We start from the raw sequence: 16,949 nt of genomic DNA, 5'->3' as shown, positions 1-16,949 counted from the left end.
TCACATAGCTTACCATGCTTGCTTTGTGGATTCTGTAGTGACAAATGAAGTTGAAAGTTGTGGTGGTTGTGTCACTGATTTTTGAGCTACAGACCTTGCATACTGCTGTTCTCTTCTTCAGAGTATTCTAGACCCAGGTTTAGATCACCTAAAACCCAGGTTTAGAATACTCTGATCACCTAAACCCAGGTTTAGAATTCTAGACCCAGGTTTAGAATACTCAATTCAATTCAACTGCTCTTTTCCAACCACACGCAAAGCACACAATCAAAGAAACACGGACATTATAGCATTTCTTTCCTAATGTGTTTTTAATGACGAAACATCCTCTTCATTAATATGAATTAAGTCCCACCCTGTTCATAATAAAACCATCACACCCATTCCATCGCCGTTGGACTTCTTCTGAATGTGAGAAAGGGGAGCTAAGTAAGTAAGAGCGCCTCGAGTACTTGCGTACTTTAGTACCATGTTTACTTTGACAGGATTACGTTGCTTTTTACCTGCCGTCTCCGCACTTCTACCAAGGAAATATTTTCTCCTGACATTTAGGGGAAACTCTGGGAAAATATATATATATTTTAATTGTGATATAAAGCAAGACAGGTTTATGAAAACTAATGACATGTTCAGAGTTTTCATTTCACAGTTGCCCTACATGTACAAACTCTAACAAAGTTTCTCTGTGGCTGGGATCCAAACAGGATCTTCCACTCGCCTCCATGAATTCAACATCACTGAGCAACTTGTGGAGAAATCAGAGCGGTCGAGATTCTTTCAGCACTGCCATGACCAAGAATGCCGTTGTTCTGTTTCTGGGTATCATCATCAACGTTGTCAACTGTGTCTTGATACAGACCATCAGAAAACACGAGGTCCGTCTTGTTGTTGTTGTTATTTGTATGTCTGTATGCTGTCATTATCTTTCTTTGTAAAAAAAACTAAACTAAACTAACAAACATTAAAACACATTACTCAGTTATGTGTCACGTGAAAGTTTGCAATGGGTTGAGATTTCAAGGTGCAGTGTGTAAAATTTGGCATGATTTACTGGCAAAAACTAGCCATAAATGTTAGAGTCAGTGTATAAATCAACTGGTTTTTAACTTGCTAGATTTGATCCCAGCCGATACAAAGACAGAAAACAAGGCATCAGGCCAACACAGTGAAGAAAGTGCATGTTGAGGAACCTCCTGTTGCAGTCTAAACTGTGACTAATTGATGTCACCGTTTTTTCTCTCTCTCTCTCTTTTCTGCAAAGTTTTCCCAATTTTACACACAGGACCTTAAAGTATTTCTTTATTGTCTTGTATTATAAAAAAACAGGAGATATTATTGTAAAGTCAATACTTGAATCCAAGTGCAACAATTCTTCTGAATTCTGTCTCTCTTCCAGGTATTTTACATGAAGGCCCATTACATTCTCTTCAGTCACCTGATCTGCAACGACGTGATCCAGCTGACCACGGCCACCTGTCTCTTCATCTTGAGCTACGTCTTCTACACATTCAACGCCTCGGCGTGCTGCCTCCTCATCGTCCTGGTGATCTTGACCACGCTCAACACGCCCTTCAACTTGGTGGTGATGGCGGTGGAGTGCTACGTGGCCGTCTGCCTGCCGCTCAGGCACGCCCAGCTGTGCACGCTCAAGCACACCCACGTTGCGATCGGCCTGGTGTGGGCGGCGAGCGTGAGCTCCACCCTGCCGGACGTGTTCTTCAGCCTGGCCACCGAGCCTCTGCGCTTTTTCTTGTCCGAGATCTTCTGCGAGAGGAACAACCTGTTCCGACACCCGCTGCAGGAGCGGAAGAGGGACCACCTCTACGTCATCTACTTGACCGTCGCGTGGCTCGTTCTCCTCTACACGTACGTCAGGATCTTCTGGGCGGCACGAGGAGCTGAAGCTTCCCGCTCAGGCCACAGAGAGATGAGGAAGGCCAGGAACACCATCCTGCTGCACAGCTTCCAGCTGCTGCTGTGCATGCTGACCTATGTGTCCGACAAGATCACCCGGGCTCTGATCCACCACTTCCCCAGGGACGTGGTCAACGTGATATTTTTCGTCTTCGTGGTGACTCACATACTCCCCAGGTGTCTCAGTCCGCTGGTGTACGGGCTGAGAGACAAACTGCTGAGACAGCATCTGAAAAAAAGGTTTTTGTGGAGGGGGAACAAAGTGCTCAGCAGTGGCCTACGGTGAGAGGCACTGTATTCACATTCACATTACTGTTATTACCATTTGTGCAAAAGAAGACAGGAATTTGTTTTGGAAGTCCCAGTGTGCATCAAATAATTCATTAAATAAACAATAAATAAACAATAAAGAAACCGGAAAGAAACAAACAAAAAACAAACAAGGGTTCATGAGATGAGTCGCAGGTTTCAGGTGTCAGAGTCACCAGGAGATGAATGAAGATGGACTGCAGCGCTGGACCTTGGTCCCTGACTGCTTGAGTTCTACTGAAGTTTTGGATGCTACGTTGTTGCTGTTAATATATGACACCATAAATGTGATGCTTGAATTTGATGGAATGCTAATTATATTCACTGTGTATTCTGCAAATTCTTACAGACTGCATTTGTAGTGAATCATTATTCTAGCTTAAGTTTGGATGTCTGGATGACAACTATATTTAAACATGATGTCAATGTGTGTATTATCCAAGAAATGATGAGGTTTATTTGAAGTACTTGTAAAAATGTCTATGTTCTGTCTGGATCCTCAGAAACAAATACATACATAATGATGGCAAAACACGGCAATCATTATTCAATGATTCTCGGGCGCAGTACCACTGCTGCCCACCGCTGCCCCAGGGGATGATGAGTAAAATGCAGAAGACAAATTTCATAGCCTTCAGGATGTAACTGACTTTCTTTGTTATAATTTAATAGAGACTGACACAACAGCTGACATGTTTCCAGAAGACAGCAGTTTCACAACTCAGAATTGAATATACTCTGAATCAACCCATAAATTATATTGATCTATAGAATAAATACAATAAAAAATATCTGGTTTACAAGGAACTTGCATCACAGACCTGTCCTGTCCTGGAGAATATTTTCATATTTTTCATCAACAATGGAATATAGTCTAAAAATGTTGATTTCCTTTTTTCTTTTTTTGCATGACAAGTCATCATTCATCTTCCATACCCGCTTATTCCTATTCAGGGTCACGGGGGTCTGCTGGAGCCTCTCCCAGCTGTCTTAGGGCGAAGGCAATGACAAGTCATGTAGTAGTTTAAATCCATTACCCAGAGAAAAGTCACGTATAAGCGTGATTCCAGTCAAAACAACCTTCATTTCTTTTCTGGCCCAAAATCATGCAGCTTAATTTAAAAGAACTGAAGTGAACTCAGAAGAAAACAGTTATGTGCAGATCATGAAGCCCATATGGCTCGAATAACCTGAAATCCTATTTTTTCTGTGGGCCCTTGCGGTGGCTGATGAGTCAGGAGCACCTGCGTGGTGTTCCACCAGCGGAGGGCGCTATATATATATATGGCCTGTGCGTGGACTGGTGCTGTTCTAATGAGGAGATGAGCCGCTGGGTACGTACAGTCCCTTCTCTTACCGCTCACACTGCAATGCCATCATCTTTGCAGACAGTCAATAGCAAATGATTACTCACAGAACCAATGTGACTCCAGGTATACATATATATATATATATATATACATATATATATACACACATATATATATATATATATATATATATATATATATATATATATATAGATAGATAGATAGATAGATAGATAGATAGATAGATAGATAGATAGATAGATAGATTTCACTTTTTACTGCAGTACATTTCAGTCATTTCTTCCTTTGACTTGACTTGAATGAATGCTTTTACTTTTACCAGAGTGTTTTTTTAGACAAGTATCCGTACTTTGATTCATGGACAGAATGTGAATACTTTGGCCAACTCTGGAAATAAATATCGATCCAATAAGAAATATCAATATAATATTGAGATTTACCAAGATTTGACCTATGTTGCATTGCATTCAGAAAGAACCAACAAGCTGTGCTCTTATTTCAGGAGTTTGGAGAGATGAATGTTTCGTCCGTCAATCAGACTTGGCCGCTGCCGCCGATGGAATCCTTCTTCAGCGTGGTGACCAAGAACGCCATCGTCACGGTCCTCTGCGTTTCCATCAACTACATCAACGGGACACAGATCCACACCTTCACCAAGCACCAGGTCTGGTAACCACATCTGCTTGGAACTACATGCAGGGGAACGCAGGGATTCTGAAGGTTTCACTGTCTTCAAATGATGCATTCATTATCATTATTTCGTTTTTTGAGCAGTTTTTTCTCTCCCTCTCTCCCTCAGATCTTCAACTGCAACCCCCGCTACATCCTCTTCATCCACCTGGTGATCAACGACACCATGCAGCTGGTCCTCTCCACCCTGCTCCACGTGGTCATGTACGCCCTGCGCACCATCAACACCTCGCTGTGCCTGGTGGTGCTGGTGGTGACCATCATCACCACGCACAACACGCCGCTCAACCTGGCCAGCATGGCGGCCGAGCGCTACGTGGCCGTGTGCCTGCCGCTGCGCCACGCCCAGCTCTGCACCGTCAGGAGGACGTACTGGCTGATCGCCCTCATCTGGGCGTTCAGCATCCTGGCCATCGCGCCCGACATCTTCCTGGTCCTGGCCACCGAGCCGCCGGCCTTCTTCCGCTCGCGCGTGAGCTGCGCCCGCCAGTTTGTCTTCCGGAACCCCTACAGCCTGAGGAAGCAGGTGGCCACGCACGTGCTCTTCCTGGTGGCGGTGTGGCTGGCGCTCTTCTACACCTACACCCGCATCCTGCACGCGGCCAAGGTGGCCAACAAGGCGGCCAACAAGGCGGCCAACAAGGCGGCCCACAACAAGAAGGCCCGTGACACGGTGGCCCTGCACGGCGTGCAGCTGCTGCTGGGCATGCTGGTCTACGTGCGGCCCATGCTTGAAAGCGCTCTCCTCTACCTGCTCCCCGAGAGACTCAGCGACATTCGCTTCGCCTCCTACATCTTCAGCAACGTGATGCCGCGGCTGGCCAGCCCGCTGGTGTACGGCCTGCGGGACGAGTCCTTCAGGAGGTACATGACCCGCTATCTGCTCTGTAAGATGAGTGTGGGGACCTGACGCAGGGTCACAGACCAAGTGCAACGTGGGGCCGCAGTTTAACAAAGCAGGTCTGGGAGTTTGTGAGACGTGAATCTGTGTAATTATTGGTGCGCTGACGCTAAAAGAATGGAAATTATTGGCAGAATCCATTGTTGTTGATTTGATTTTAAAGGTTTAGTGCAGAGTCTCAACTGGTGGGTTGCAAAGATGTTTTGATTGGGTTGCAGCTTCCCTTTTCATTTCATTTTAAAATGTACATGGTTATAAAGAAAATGTTGGGCATTTATTTTGCAGGGCACACAGCGCAACTCAACAATTTATTTAGACATGATAGAAAGTGGGCTGAAGTAGTTATTTTTGTGGAATAAATTTGGGTTATGACTTCATGAAGAAGAAAAAGGTGCGGGTCCAGAGACTCCACCAGTTGAGAACCAGTGGGTGCGTGGTTTGTTGGCGATGTGATGCTGCGCAGAAAAGGCTGATGAACGTGAGCATAAGTGTCTTAGTACTGGATACAGGTTGTTTTCTGAAAGGTATGAAAGGTGTGAGGTTGTGCTGTGTTTTCTTATTCTTTTTTTCAATTAGGTTCATGTGATCCACCTTTAGATGATGTAAGAAAAAACAATAAACATGCTGTATACAAATGAAAACATTAAAACAACCATGTTTGGAGTTGTTGTTTGTTTTTTGGGGGGGGGGGTTTTGTTTTTTGTTTTTTTTTGTTTTTAAATAAAAACTCCCTGGATGTGACGCTGGCAGCACAGCAGAAGAATGCACCACTGTCTAAAATATCAAGTCAATGAATCTCTCTCATGGTGAGAGAAGGTACCAGAACCTCAATCTGTCGATGAGCCAGGTTGGACGTCATTGACGCCAGTGTGCCCAGGGGGGTTAGCGGCTTTCACAACAACCTTAAACAGCCGAGGATAGTTTTCAAGGAATGTTACTCACCGGAAAGACCGCCATTGCCTTGACAATACATCCACAACCCGGCTACGACTCGACGTTGTCCGCTCGTTTCCGCGCGCCGGCGACGTTTCCACGCACCCGGAAGTCAAAGTTCGGCGTCAGATAAACTCCAGCAAAAGTCGTCACCTGGCGCCTGCTGACGGACTGGACTCCACTGGAACCGACCGGACCGGCTCTGAACACGGCGGCTGTCCGAATTCAAGCACTCGTCCCCAACTACCAGCCAGTTATTTGTAGCTAGCATTATAGTGCACATATTAGCCTCATTAACGCTTTCGAACGCCACTCTTGGCACCGTTTATGACGTCATCATGGTCGCATTATTAAAACGTCCGGCAGATGATAATAAATAAATAAATGAATCAATCAATGTGTTAATAAATGTACACTCATATATGTGTGTCTGTGTGGTCTCGTGACAAGTACATATGATAATAATAATAATAATAATAATAATAATAATAATAATAATAATAATAATAATAAGCATCTTCCCACATTTAGAATTACATAACGCTCGCACCAGCAGCTACCCCCCCCCCCCCCCCCCCACAGCCGCGCACAATTTCAGTTCCAAGTTTTGCCCAGCAACATCGTCCCTCTCCTCCGATTGGCCAGTTATACTACATCCACATTTTGGCTGGGAGGTGAGTGGAATTCAAACGTAAATGAACGTCACTATAGACTGTTTTCACCGACGTCATATTTTTGCAAGTCACCCCGAAGCGCGGCCATATTGACCACACTCAGATGTAAACAATACAATGACCGGCACATTGAATGTACATTTTTGGTGGAATTTTAAATGTCAAAACTACAGGGGAAGCCAAGAGGAACGTGTGGACGTTGCGAAAATATAGAGAGAAGGACTCGGTCAGCGGGAGAAACAGCGATGTAATGAACAATTAGGAGGTAAAGACCTGTACGAGCGAGCCCCCCCGCCCTCGTCTTGGAAAGATGACCCGGTGTAGGTACAGAATTTGTCCGGGGCTTCGGGACCTACAACCACAGTTCTGCCCTCAATATTGTATCCAGATATGGTGAACTACATTGTCTTTTCTCCAAGCCCATATACAGCTGAAGAAGTGAAGTGTTATGAAGGTGTGGATACCTGTAACAGGATGGTGTGCGGTTGGGTGAGGGAGACGCGGTCCCAGCCAATCGATGGCATGTGTGAAATAAAAGCCAACGTAAGCGATGCTCTGACTCAATGGCCTCTTGAGATCCACTGTCCTGCATGTTTTAGATATCTCTCCACTTTAACACACCTGATTATAATCATCCGTGATAGTTATCAAGCAGCTAAAGCCTGTCAAGGGCTTGATAAAGAGTTAATGTGATGAAGTAAAGGGAAAATCTCCAATGACATACAATCACTTTTTCAGTTATGTTGAACTTGTTAACGGTCATATTTGTGTCAATGAAATCACAGATTGCGTGGCAGCCACAAACCTCTCCGTTCTTTGGACAGTTTTTCGCACTCCTCTGGCTAAGTTGTGATGACTTTTGGTCGTGGAAAGTACTTCAGATGTTTTCCTCAGTTTTACCGCTTATTGCAGCCAAAGTACGGCAATAATTAACCATTTTGTGCGACAATAATCTGGCTGTGTTGCTACATTCACAGTGTAGTTGCAGTGCGAGTATCTCCCAAGACGGCGATTTCGGGTTTCGATGACGCGCCGTGAAAACACTCTTTCAAATAACGCTTTTTTTAATAGGTGAGAAAATACATAGCGCATCGTCATGCAGCCATCACAAGTCCAACAACTACATAAATGAACCAAGATGGAAAATTGTTTTTCCATTTGTTTTTTGTGTACCTGCTCGAATTTTCAGTTTTTACATCAAACTTATGCTGCATATGGAAAGCAGAACCAAGCAACAACCAACCACCAACCTCCAAGCACCAAGCAACCACCAACCAGCCAACCACCAACCAACCAATCAATCAATCAATCAAGCAAGCAACCACCAACCAAACCAACCACCTAACTAGCTGAGGAGCTATGAGGGCCATGTGTATTTGATTGTCTTGGTTTTTCTTTCCAACTTAGTTTGTTGTTGTTGTTGTTGTTGTTGTTGTTGTTGTTTTTTCCTTTGGACAACAACTATGTTTGGACTAACTTTATACATTTTGTGAGCAGCCTCCAGTGTTTGAGTCTCTTTTAGTGGTGCTGATTTTTAGGGCTCCAAGTTTCATTTTGAGTCCAAGCAGGTTCAGTTCCAGGTTTGGACGATGCTTTGTGGGGGTTAGCAACAACACTGAGTGTTTTCCCCGGTCTATTGGAGACTCTAAACCTTAAAGTCAAGTCAAAGCACGGCAACTTACTCTCTTCCGAAATTCAATCACAGAATTAACAAGCAGCACGTCGCAGATAGTTGTCAAAGAGGACCGATTACTACAATAAATCCAAATTATTACAATTGTCACAAGTATGAAAGTAATGCACACATTACAACATTTTACCTTCAGCTTTACAAACAACACGTTGTAGTTACACATAACCATCTGACATCACGACCCAACATCCCTCAGTTAGTTCCGGGCCGACCTATTGAAGCCGTTGAACCGCTGTTTAATGGTGTGTCACCGTCATCTGTGGACCTGATCTGGGGAGGAGGACCCAAGGATCTGGGATTATAAAGGCTCAGTCTCTGACTCCACTGCCCTCTGTGCTTGTGGCACAGGTAGGTTGAACTGCATGCCGGTGGAGCACCAAGGCACTGAGAGGAGTTTCAATACTTAAAGTGTATAATGGTTGTTTCTCCTCCTCCTTCTTCTTCTTCTTCTTCTTCTTCTTCTTCTACATTTTAAGTGACTCATTATAATCAAGGAGTTTGATCCTCAGTGTGGACCTGGAGGGCTGCTGCTGTTGCTGCTGCTGCTGCTGCTGTTTTAATTGACTAAAGCCACGTGATTGTTTCTTCTCTCCCTCCGGCAGATTTGGGTAAAGTATGAGCTTCAGTCCAACTCCTGGAGGAAACATGTCCACTCCCAACCAGGTGACTGAGTGGAAACCCACTGATTCTCTGACTCAGTCACGCTGATTCACCAATGGTTTTGACCTGAGGATTCTTTTCTTATTTGTTTGCTTACTGCTTTACTTGTTTTTGTCTTGTTTGTGCTCCATCTTTAGACCCTAATCAAAGAAATGTCTCAATCTTGACAATGAAAGGAAATGAAAATTCTTGCTATTTTCCTTTGGATAAATTTGTTTCTGATCTGAATCGATAAAATGACCGTTATGTAAAATTGTTTTTGTCTTTTGGGAGGAGTTTGTTTGTTTGTTTGTTTGTTTACCAAAGTGAAACTGAGCTATTGAGACTTTTCTTTCTGCTGTCTCTCTGCTCTCCTCTGCCTCAGTCTTGAGGAAGGTTACACTTGACGCAATGTGTTTGTGAGTGGATGACTATGGTGACTGAACACAGCTGTTTCCAAAAGCATCGCGCGACCTCACCAGGTTGCGTTCTGTCTGTTTGGCGCCCTCTGCTGGCAGCTCCTGCTCGTCAGGGACACCTACAGCACGGCTCTGCTCAAGAACTTCATCGTGGTGCTGGTGTGGCTCATTCTGAGTTACATCAACGGGACTCTGGTTGTCATCTTCTTCAGGCACCAGGTGCACACACACACACACACAGACACACACACACACACATGTATATATATACATATACAAGAATATATATATGTATCTACGTATATGCATTTTTGTGACAAGTATATATGTTACTGAGTATCTTCCCACATTAAGCTCCTCTCACCTTTTCTACCTTTGGGTCAACTGTGAGTGCAATGCATGATGGGATATATTGCTGTGTTAGTGACCCGATTGGTCGCACGCTGCTTTCAGCAATGCATTGTGGGATCAACTGAGCAGACCGTGTAGCGAATGCCGCTGCAAAACGGTGCACCCCCTACAGGGGGCGACATCGGGCCCCTCAGGTTCCACCTCCAGGCCTTCCTGACCAGAGTCTCTGCCCCCTCGCACCTCCTGCAGACCTTCTACGAGGACCCCCGCTACATCCTCTTCATCCACATGGTGATCAACGACGCCGTGCAGCTGACGGTCACCGTCACCCTCTTTGTGCTCAGCTACGTCCTGTACAAGATCAAGGTGTCGGTGTGCTGCATCTTCATCCTGCTGGCCGTCTTCACCACCAGGAACACGCCGGTCAGCCTGGCCAGCATGGCCTTGGAGCGCTACATCGCCATCCACGAGCCCCTGCGCCACTCTCAGATCTGCACAGTGCGCCGCACCTACGCGGTCATCGGCCTGATCTGGTTGATCTCGGTGACGCCAGACATCACCGACCTCTTCGTCACGCTGGCCACCGAGTCGCTGAGCTTCTTCCACCAGTCGGTCTTCTGCCTGCGGCACAACGTCTTCAAGGACCCGGTCCTGGCCACCAAGCGCCTGGTCTTTGACGTCATGTACTTCTCCTGCGTCTTCCTCACCCTGCTCTTCACCTACCTGAGGATCCTGTTTGCCGCCCGGGCGCTGGCCACGGAGAGGACGTCGGCCCAGAGGGCCCGGAACACCATCCTGCTGCACGGCGCCCAGCTGGCCATGTGCATGCTCTCCTACATCTCACCCAGCGTGGAGCTGGTGCTGCAGCTCATCTTCCCCGGCAGGATCCTGGAAATCCGCTATGCCAACTACCTCATCGTCTACATGTTGCCCCGCTTCCTCAGCCCCATCGTCTACGGCCTCAGGGACAGGAAGTTCAGGAGGTACCTCGTGATGCACCTGCAGAGCAGCCGCTGCAGGGTTAAACTGGCCCCAGCCAGCCAGGAGCAGCCAGGACCCAAGTAGCGTTGGTGGTGGTGGGGGTGGGGGTGGGGGTGGTACTGCAAAGGAAAACCTGCTGACTTTGAACACTGAATAAAAAGTAAATTTACAAAACCTCCTGAGGTAGCAAACATTTTCACATTCTGCACTGATGGAAACGTACGGACACTTGTGTAAAATCTGTGGTGCAAGTGAAGGCACTGATTCAACTCATTTGCTCCAAAAAAAAAAAAGTTCAGAGAGAATAATGTGTGTCCCATCCATGGACACACACAGTACATCCAAAAAAGTATCACAGGAAACACTTCCTGTTCAAACTGTGAGCTACTTGTCCAAAGGTCCCAGACTCGCCAACCAATCAGAACGTTCCCAGAGTTCCCAGAGTTCCCAGAGTTCCCAGTGTTCCCAGTGTTCCCAGAGTTCCCAGAGTTCCCAGTGTTCTCAGAGTTCTCAGAGTTCCCAGAGTTCCCAGTGTTCCCAGAGTTCTCACAGTTCCCAGTGTTCCCAGAGTTCCCAGAGTTCCCAGTGTTCCTAGTGTTCCCAGTGTTCCCAGTGTTCCCAGAGTTCCTAGTGTTCCCAGAGTTCCTAGTGTTCCCAGTGTTCTCACAGTACCCAGAGTTCCCAGTGTTCCCAGAGTTCCCAGAGTTCCCAGTGTTCCCAGAGTTACAAAGCACGACAGCAGCAACCAAGGTTTGCACTCGGCCCTCTGGTTTTTGCCCTGCATGAAAACAGCAGCAGTTCAGTTTTGTGGACGGTGAATCCCACACAGCTGCTCAGCTGGAGTCATGGAGGAGGGATGAGCTCTTTAGGGAGCACAACAGGATCGATGGCATCATCACGACCTTTCACCCATCACTATGGAGACTGACACACACACACACACACACACACACACACCTGCCACAGACAGCCTTAAATTTGCGTGGTGCTGCTGGCGGAAGGTCACTCAGCAGGTGAGCTTGCTGTTGGTTCCGGTTCATTTGTGTTCTGTGGTCGTCTGACTGAGTGGCACCAGTAGTGGTTCCTGATTGGTTCCTGAGTGGACTGATGCCACTGAGGTCTCAGCGTCTCTCTTCCCCACCGGCCCGGAGTCGGTGCGGTGGACGGCGGAGGTAAAGAATGAAGAACTGAAGTCTTTTACCCTGGGACGTTGAACAAAGAAACTCATTAGATTGATCACTGCTGGGTACCTTATTGTTATTATCATTATTATTATTGTTATTATTATTATTATTATTATTATTGTTGTTGTCATTTTTTCAGGACTATTTTGATTTGATGGCCATGAAGCCCAGGAGGTCTTCAGGTGAGTACGGTGAGCATTCCTTCTAAAGTGCTCCTGGAACTGATTCATCATGACAAACTCCCCCTCTGACGGCAGTGATGGTGACTCGTGTTGGTGACTCGTGTTGGTGACTCGTGTTGGTGACTCGTGTTGGTGACTCGTGTTCAAACTCTGTCTCCTCCCACTGCACTGTATTTTCATACTTCCAGCAGCACTTTGGAAGGAAGTTCCTGGCTGCCGTCATTAATTCCAATGGGTTTTTGTCTGCAAAGAAAAAACAGAGAACAGAGTTTGTTATCAGCTGCTAAAGTGTGTATACATTTTTGGGACGTCCAGTATATATGAACATATAGACAGACATACATGTATGATATCTAAAGAAGGAAAACGATGCCTGCAATCTGAGTTTTCCACAGCATTTTAAAGCACTGTTGCCGTCTTTCCTTTGACTCACAGCCGCCTGCTGATTGTGCGAGCTGACGATGGTGACCATCGTGGACGTTGCGCTCTTCTTTCCGCTTGACGTTATAAAAAATTGTCGGTAAAAAAAAAAAACTGGAGAAAATTGAAAAAAAATTAAAAAATCACAAACCAACGTCAACAAAGACCACAGAAGTGTCTCGGCCTGTCGACACCTTCCGACTCTCCGGCGCCCTCTACATGTTGCTCAACACCACCGCCGCCTGGTCGCCGCTGGAGCTGCTGAGCGCCGCTAATGGCAGCTCAGTGCTGCCAGGGGGCGCCGTGGGCACGCCCAAGGACAGCTTCGCCAACGCCCTCACCAAGAACATCGTGGCCATGCTGGTGTGGTTGACTCTCAGCGTCATCAACGGCAGCATGGTGCACACCTTCCTGCAGCACAGGTGCACACACACACACACACACACACACACACACACCCAGCGGAACAATCCTGCAGCAGCAGATCTTGACAAAACAAACATACAAAGAAAACTCAACATCGTTTTTGTTGTTGTTGTTGTTGTTGTGGTGTAGAAGCATTGTGTGTGCGTTCATGTGGTGGTGGTGCTGCACAACAACACCTTCACCAGCAACAACAAACAAACCCTGCAAAGCCTCTGAATCCTTTTAATGAGCTCTGTTCTGAGTTGTATCTTCAAGACAGAGGTGTGTGTGTGTGTGTGTGTGTGTGTGTGTGTGTGTGTGTGTGTGTGTGTGTGTGTGCGTGTGTGCAGCCTGTTCTACGAGAACCCGCGCTACATCATGTTTGTGTGCATGGTGGTGAACGACGCGCTGCAGCTCAGCCTGGTGACGGCGCTCTACGTCCTCAGCTACGTCTTCAGGAAGATCCACGCCTCCGTCTGCTGCTGCCTGGTCAGTCGCTCCGCCACTCCTCCATCATCCATCCATCATCCATCATCCATCATCCATCATCCATCATCAACCATCCATCCAGCCGGTTGGGATTTTTTTTGACTGCAGTACCTCAAGTGGCCACTGGATGGTGGGGTAAAATCACCACTTTGCCATAATGCCAGCCCAGTGTCCAGTTCTTCTAATATAATAAATCCATGGTGTTGTTGTAGTCCGTGGAGGGGGGGGGGACTGTTTGACTGCTGGGGTCACAGTGGGGTCTACAGTGTGCCGGGGGGGGGGTAGCGGAGCAGCAGCAGATGGATGGAGTGTTGTGGTGAGCCTCCTCATAGGAGGAAACAATGCATCCTGGGATATCATGGAGGAAACATGTTGCTGGAATGTCACTGGAAAATGAAGCAACGTTGCAACCAAGTCAGTGTCTTTGAAGCCCCACCAGGGTGTTTAGCTCTTAGGACCATCCAGAACCACCCAGAACCAGCAGGGGTTTTAGGTCTTTATTGACATGACTCTGCAAACACTGCAGACATGGAGGAGGTGCAGCTGTTTGATGACTGAATGTTGATGTCATTTCTTCAAGTTCAGTGTCCGAATAAAGAAGCTTAATTGGCCGCATATGGCCCCAGGGCCATAGTTTGCCCACGCCTGCTGTAGTTCCAATGGTTCTGATTGCTCCTCTGGTTCTTCTAGTAAATCTAGTCCCTACAGTACCTATCTAGCTAGCTAGCTAGCTAGCTATCCATCTGTATATGGCCCCTGGGGCCATGCTTGTTCTACTTTATCTCTGGAGATTGAGCCCTTGACCTTTGACCCCCCCCCTTCCCCCCCTCCCCCTCCAGATCATGACGGCGGTGCTCACCACCCGCTCCACGCCGCTCATCCTGGCCGGCATGGCGGTGGAGCGCTACGTCTCCATCTGCTTCCCGCTGCACTACGGCCAGGTGTGCACGGCGCCGCGCACCTTCCTGGTGCTGGCTGCCATCCTGGCGCTGGCGGCCGCGCCGCCCCTCAGCGACCTGCTGGTGGCGCTGGCGCACGAGCCGCCGGGCTTCTTCCGCGGCGCCATCTTCTGCGACCAGCCGCTGCTGTTCCGCCACCGCTCCGTCTACTACAAGAACTGCGCCTTCGACGGCGTCTACCTGTCCTTCGTGGCGCTGGCGCTGCTCTACACCTACTGCAAGATCATGCTGACGGCGCGCGCCGCCTCCGCCGGCCTGCCGTCGGTGCGCAAGGCCCGCAACACCGTGCTGCTGCACGGCGTGCAGGTACCACACCGCCGCCACCAGGGGGGCGGGCACCGGGTGAAGAATGCAAAAGAATTAATTCCAGGCGCTCGCGTTCCCAGCTGCTGCTCTGCATGCTGGCCTTCGTGGTGCCCTCCCTGCAGGCGGCGCTCATCTCCCTCTTCCCGGGCCTCAGCCTGGAGATCCGCTACATCTTCTTCCTGGTGGTCTACATCATCCCTCGCTTCCTCAGCCCCGTCATCTACGGCTTCCGGGACGAGCAGTTCCGCAGGTACTGGGCCCGCTACCTGGCCTGCTGGGGCCCCGGCCCGGGCCTCGGACCCGGCCTGGGCTTGGGCCCCGGCCGCGTCAGGCCGCTGTGGCTTCCGCAGAAGGTCGGCCACTAGGGGGCGCTGGAGGTCCAGGCTGCGTGCAGGAAGTGGAAGCCTGCAGCTGTATATTAAAATTTCTTTTTCTGAAAAAAAAAAAAAAAAAAAATCGTTATTGATGATTGATATTATTAAAGATGTCAAAATGAACACAACGTGCGCACACACACACACACGCACACACACACAAACCCCAGCACTTTAAATTGCATATAGGTTTTTATCTTTATCTTATTTAGAGATATAAGATATTCATCTCATCTGCTACACACAATATTGATGCTATTTCCACCTTGTGTCTCTGCTGCTGCTGCTGCTGCTGCTGCTGCTGCTGCTGCTGCTGCAGCTACACTCAGCGGATCAATAAAGATGAAATCATGATTCTATTCTAAAACCCGTGTCGCAACTGTTGAAGCGTCCAAAGGTTTCATTCTCTCAACTCTAAAAAAAAAAAAAGTGGGCGGCGCCTCCCTTTGGTCCGATGACATCGTTGTCATTGTCACAGCGTCGACCAATCAGAGGCCTTGCTCAAAGCGGTGGCGTGCGGCCGTGCAGGCGGAGGTGCGAAGGCGGAGAGGAAACACAGACGGGAGTTCCACGCTCATCCACTTTGTGCTGAAGGTTTCTTTGGTTTTCTCCGAGCAGTTCAGCCCGTTGGGAATGCAGCTGGTTCTGGTTCTGGTTCTGGTTCTGCTGTGGAGAACCAGCAGCAGGGAGGTGGAGGGGCAGGGGGATTTCTTGTTGTGCGTTTTGTCATCAAAACTTGCAGAAATATTTCAAGACAGAATTTATTCAGGCACCGGGAGAGGAATACAAGTGACCTTTGACCTCTACAATGACACGGTGGTGGTGGTGGTGGTGGCTCCCAGACGTGTAGTGTGTGTACGGCCAACCACTGCTGGGTGGCCAAAGTGTCCAATGGGATCGCAGCTTCAGTGTGAAATTAAAACACTGACTGTGTTTTTCCTTTCTTTCTCTTCCTGATGTGTTCACATTATTCTGACTGCTTCCTGTTTTCAAAACAAAAATCCTCTCGTATTTCACCAGAAGCCTTTTATCAATATTACAGAAAATATTTTTAGTAATACTTTTGTTTTTGAATCAAAAAGTAATTATAAAAAATAATAATAACGAAGAACAGCAATGTGTTTTTTCATTAATAGAAAATAAGAGCACATAAGAATAGAGACCTCACATGATGGAACGTATTTATTTCTATTGCTTCATTGAAAATGTATTTTAATATTCTGAATCATTCCATAATTAACAGTTTGTATCAATCCACGACTTTAAGTCAAAGGATACATTTGTTGTTTGAAGAGTGAATCCATGATGTTTCCTCATTGAGTCATCGGAGGCAAGCAGTCGCTGCTGCCGTCAGCGTCCATCCTCCCTGCGCCGCCACCTGGTGGCCATGAACCTGTCGGCGCGGCAGGACAGTGTGGGCGGCGCCCTCAGCAAACAGCTGCTGGCCTTCAGCCTGGGCCTGGCCCTCACCTGCATCAACGGCGCCTTCGTCTACACTTTCTGCAGGAGGCCAGGTGAGGGCGCCGCTCCGGCCCGCCCCGACCCCTGACCTCTAACCCATGACCTCTGACCCCTGACCCCTGACCCCTGACTGCTGACCCCTGCAGGTACGCGCTCTACATCTACCATCATCGTGGTGCTGCTGGTCATCAGCCACAGCGTCCGGCTGGACTTCACCTCCTGCTGCATCCTGCTACTGCTCACCATGACCACCAACAAGTCAGTCACTTAGGAGCTCACTGACTCACTGACTCCTGACTCTCTGACTCCCTGACTCCCTGACTCCCTGACTCTC

General features: G+C 47.8%; 4 protein-coding genes and 1 long non-coding RNA gene across 5 annotated transcripts in view; 4 read left to right on the top strand and 1 right to left on the bottom strand.

Moving 5' to 3' along the window:
* The window catches only part of LOC142879788 (uncharacterized), a 236,548-nt gene that overhangs the window by 57,405 nt on the left and 162,194 nt on the right, over window positions 1-16,949 (bottom strand). The gene's annotated exons all lie outside the window — the stretch shown is intronic.
* LOC142879800 (odorant receptor 131-2-like) lies at window positions 789-2,274 on the top strand. The gene is made up of 2 exons (XM_076013280.1): window positions 789-875; window positions 1,397-2,274. Exons 1-2 carry the CDS (start codon window positions 789-791, stop codon window positions 2,198-2,200), a joined length of 891 nt encoding a protein of 296 aa, XP_075869395.1. The 3' UTR covers window positions 2,201-2,274.
* Window positions 3,789-5,154, top strand: LOC142879799 (odorant receptor 131-2-like). Its single transcript, XM_076013279.1, has 2 exons — window positions 3,789-4,218; window positions 4,354-5,154. Exons 1-2 carry the CDS (start codon window positions 4,069-4,071, stop codon window positions 5,152-5,154), a joined length of 951 nt encoding a protein of 316 aa, XP_075869394.1. The 5' UTR covers window positions 3,789-4,068.
* On the top strand, window positions 10,065-11,074 carry LOC142879832 (odorant receptor 131-2-like). Its single transcript, XM_076013341.1, has one exon. The coding sequence runs from the start codon at window positions 10,143-10,145 to the stop codon at window positions 10,917-10,919; it is 777 nt and encodes a 258-aa protein (XP_075869456.1). The 5' UTR covers window positions 10,065-10,142; the 3' UTR covers window positions 10,920-11,074.
* Window positions 12,806-15,145, top strand: LOC142879798 (odorant receptor 131-2-like). The gene is made up of 4 exons (XM_076013277.1): window positions 12,806-13,043; window positions 13,377-13,515; window positions 14,355-14,780; window positions 14,861-15,145. The coding sequence occupies exons 1-4, from the start codon at window positions 12,841-12,843 to the stop codon at window positions 15,143-15,145; spliced, it is 1,053 nt and encodes a 350-aa protein (XP_075869392.1). The 5' UTR covers window positions 12,806-12,840.

The sequence above is a fragment of the Nelusetta ayraudi genome, unplaced genomic scaffold (assembly GCF_046127955.1).
Source record: "Nelusetta ayraudi isolate G7.1 ecotype Tasmania unplaced genomic scaffold, CSIRO-AGI_Nayr_v1 ptg000146l, whole genome shotgun sequence".
NCBI classification, from domain to species: domain Eukaryota; kingdom Metazoa; phylum Chordata; class Actinopteri; order Tetraodontiformes; family Monacanthidae; genus Nelusetta; species Nelusetta ayraudi.
This window is presented reverse-complemented; position numbering and strand designations above follow the sequence as displayed.

What these genes read in the sequence shown, in the direction of transcription:
- LOC142879800 (XM_076013280.1), top strand. Translation starts at nt 789, where the DNA reads ATGACCAAGAATGCCGTTGTTCTGTTTCTGGGTATCATCATCAACGTT. An exon ending in AGACCATCAGAAAACACGAG is followed by an intron (nt 876 to 1,396) that starts GTCCGTCTTGTT and finishes TCTCTCTTCCAG; the next exon opens with GTATTTTACATGAAGGCCCA.
- LOC142879799 (XM_076013279.1), top strand. Translation starts at nt 4,069, where the DNA reads ATGAATGTTTCGTCCGTCAATCAGACTTGGCCGCTGCCGCCGATGGAA. An exon ending in ACACCTTCACCAAGCACCAG is followed by an intron (nt 4,219 to 4,353) that starts GTCTGGTAACCA and finishes TCTCTCCCTCAG; the next exon opens with ATCTTCAACTGCAACCCCCG.
- LOC142879832 (XM_076013341.1), top strand. Translation starts at nt 10,143, where the DNA reads ATGGTGATCAACGACGCCGTGCAGCTGACGGTCACCGTCACCCTCTTT.
- LOC142879798 (XM_076013277.1), top strand. Translation starts at nt 12,841, where the DNA reads ATGTTGCTCAACACCACCGCCGCCTGGTCGCCGCTGGAGCTGCTGAGC. An exon ending in CCTCCGTCTGCTGCTGCCTG is followed by an intron (nt 13,516 to 14,354) that starts GTCAGTCGCTCC and finishes CTCCCCCTCCAG; the next exon opens with ATCATGACGGCGGTGCTCAC. An exon ending in TGCTGCTGCACGGCGTGCAG is followed by an intron (nt 14,781 to 14,860) that starts GTACCACACCGC and finishes TCGCGTTCCCAG; the next exon opens with CTGCTGCTCTGCATGCTGGC.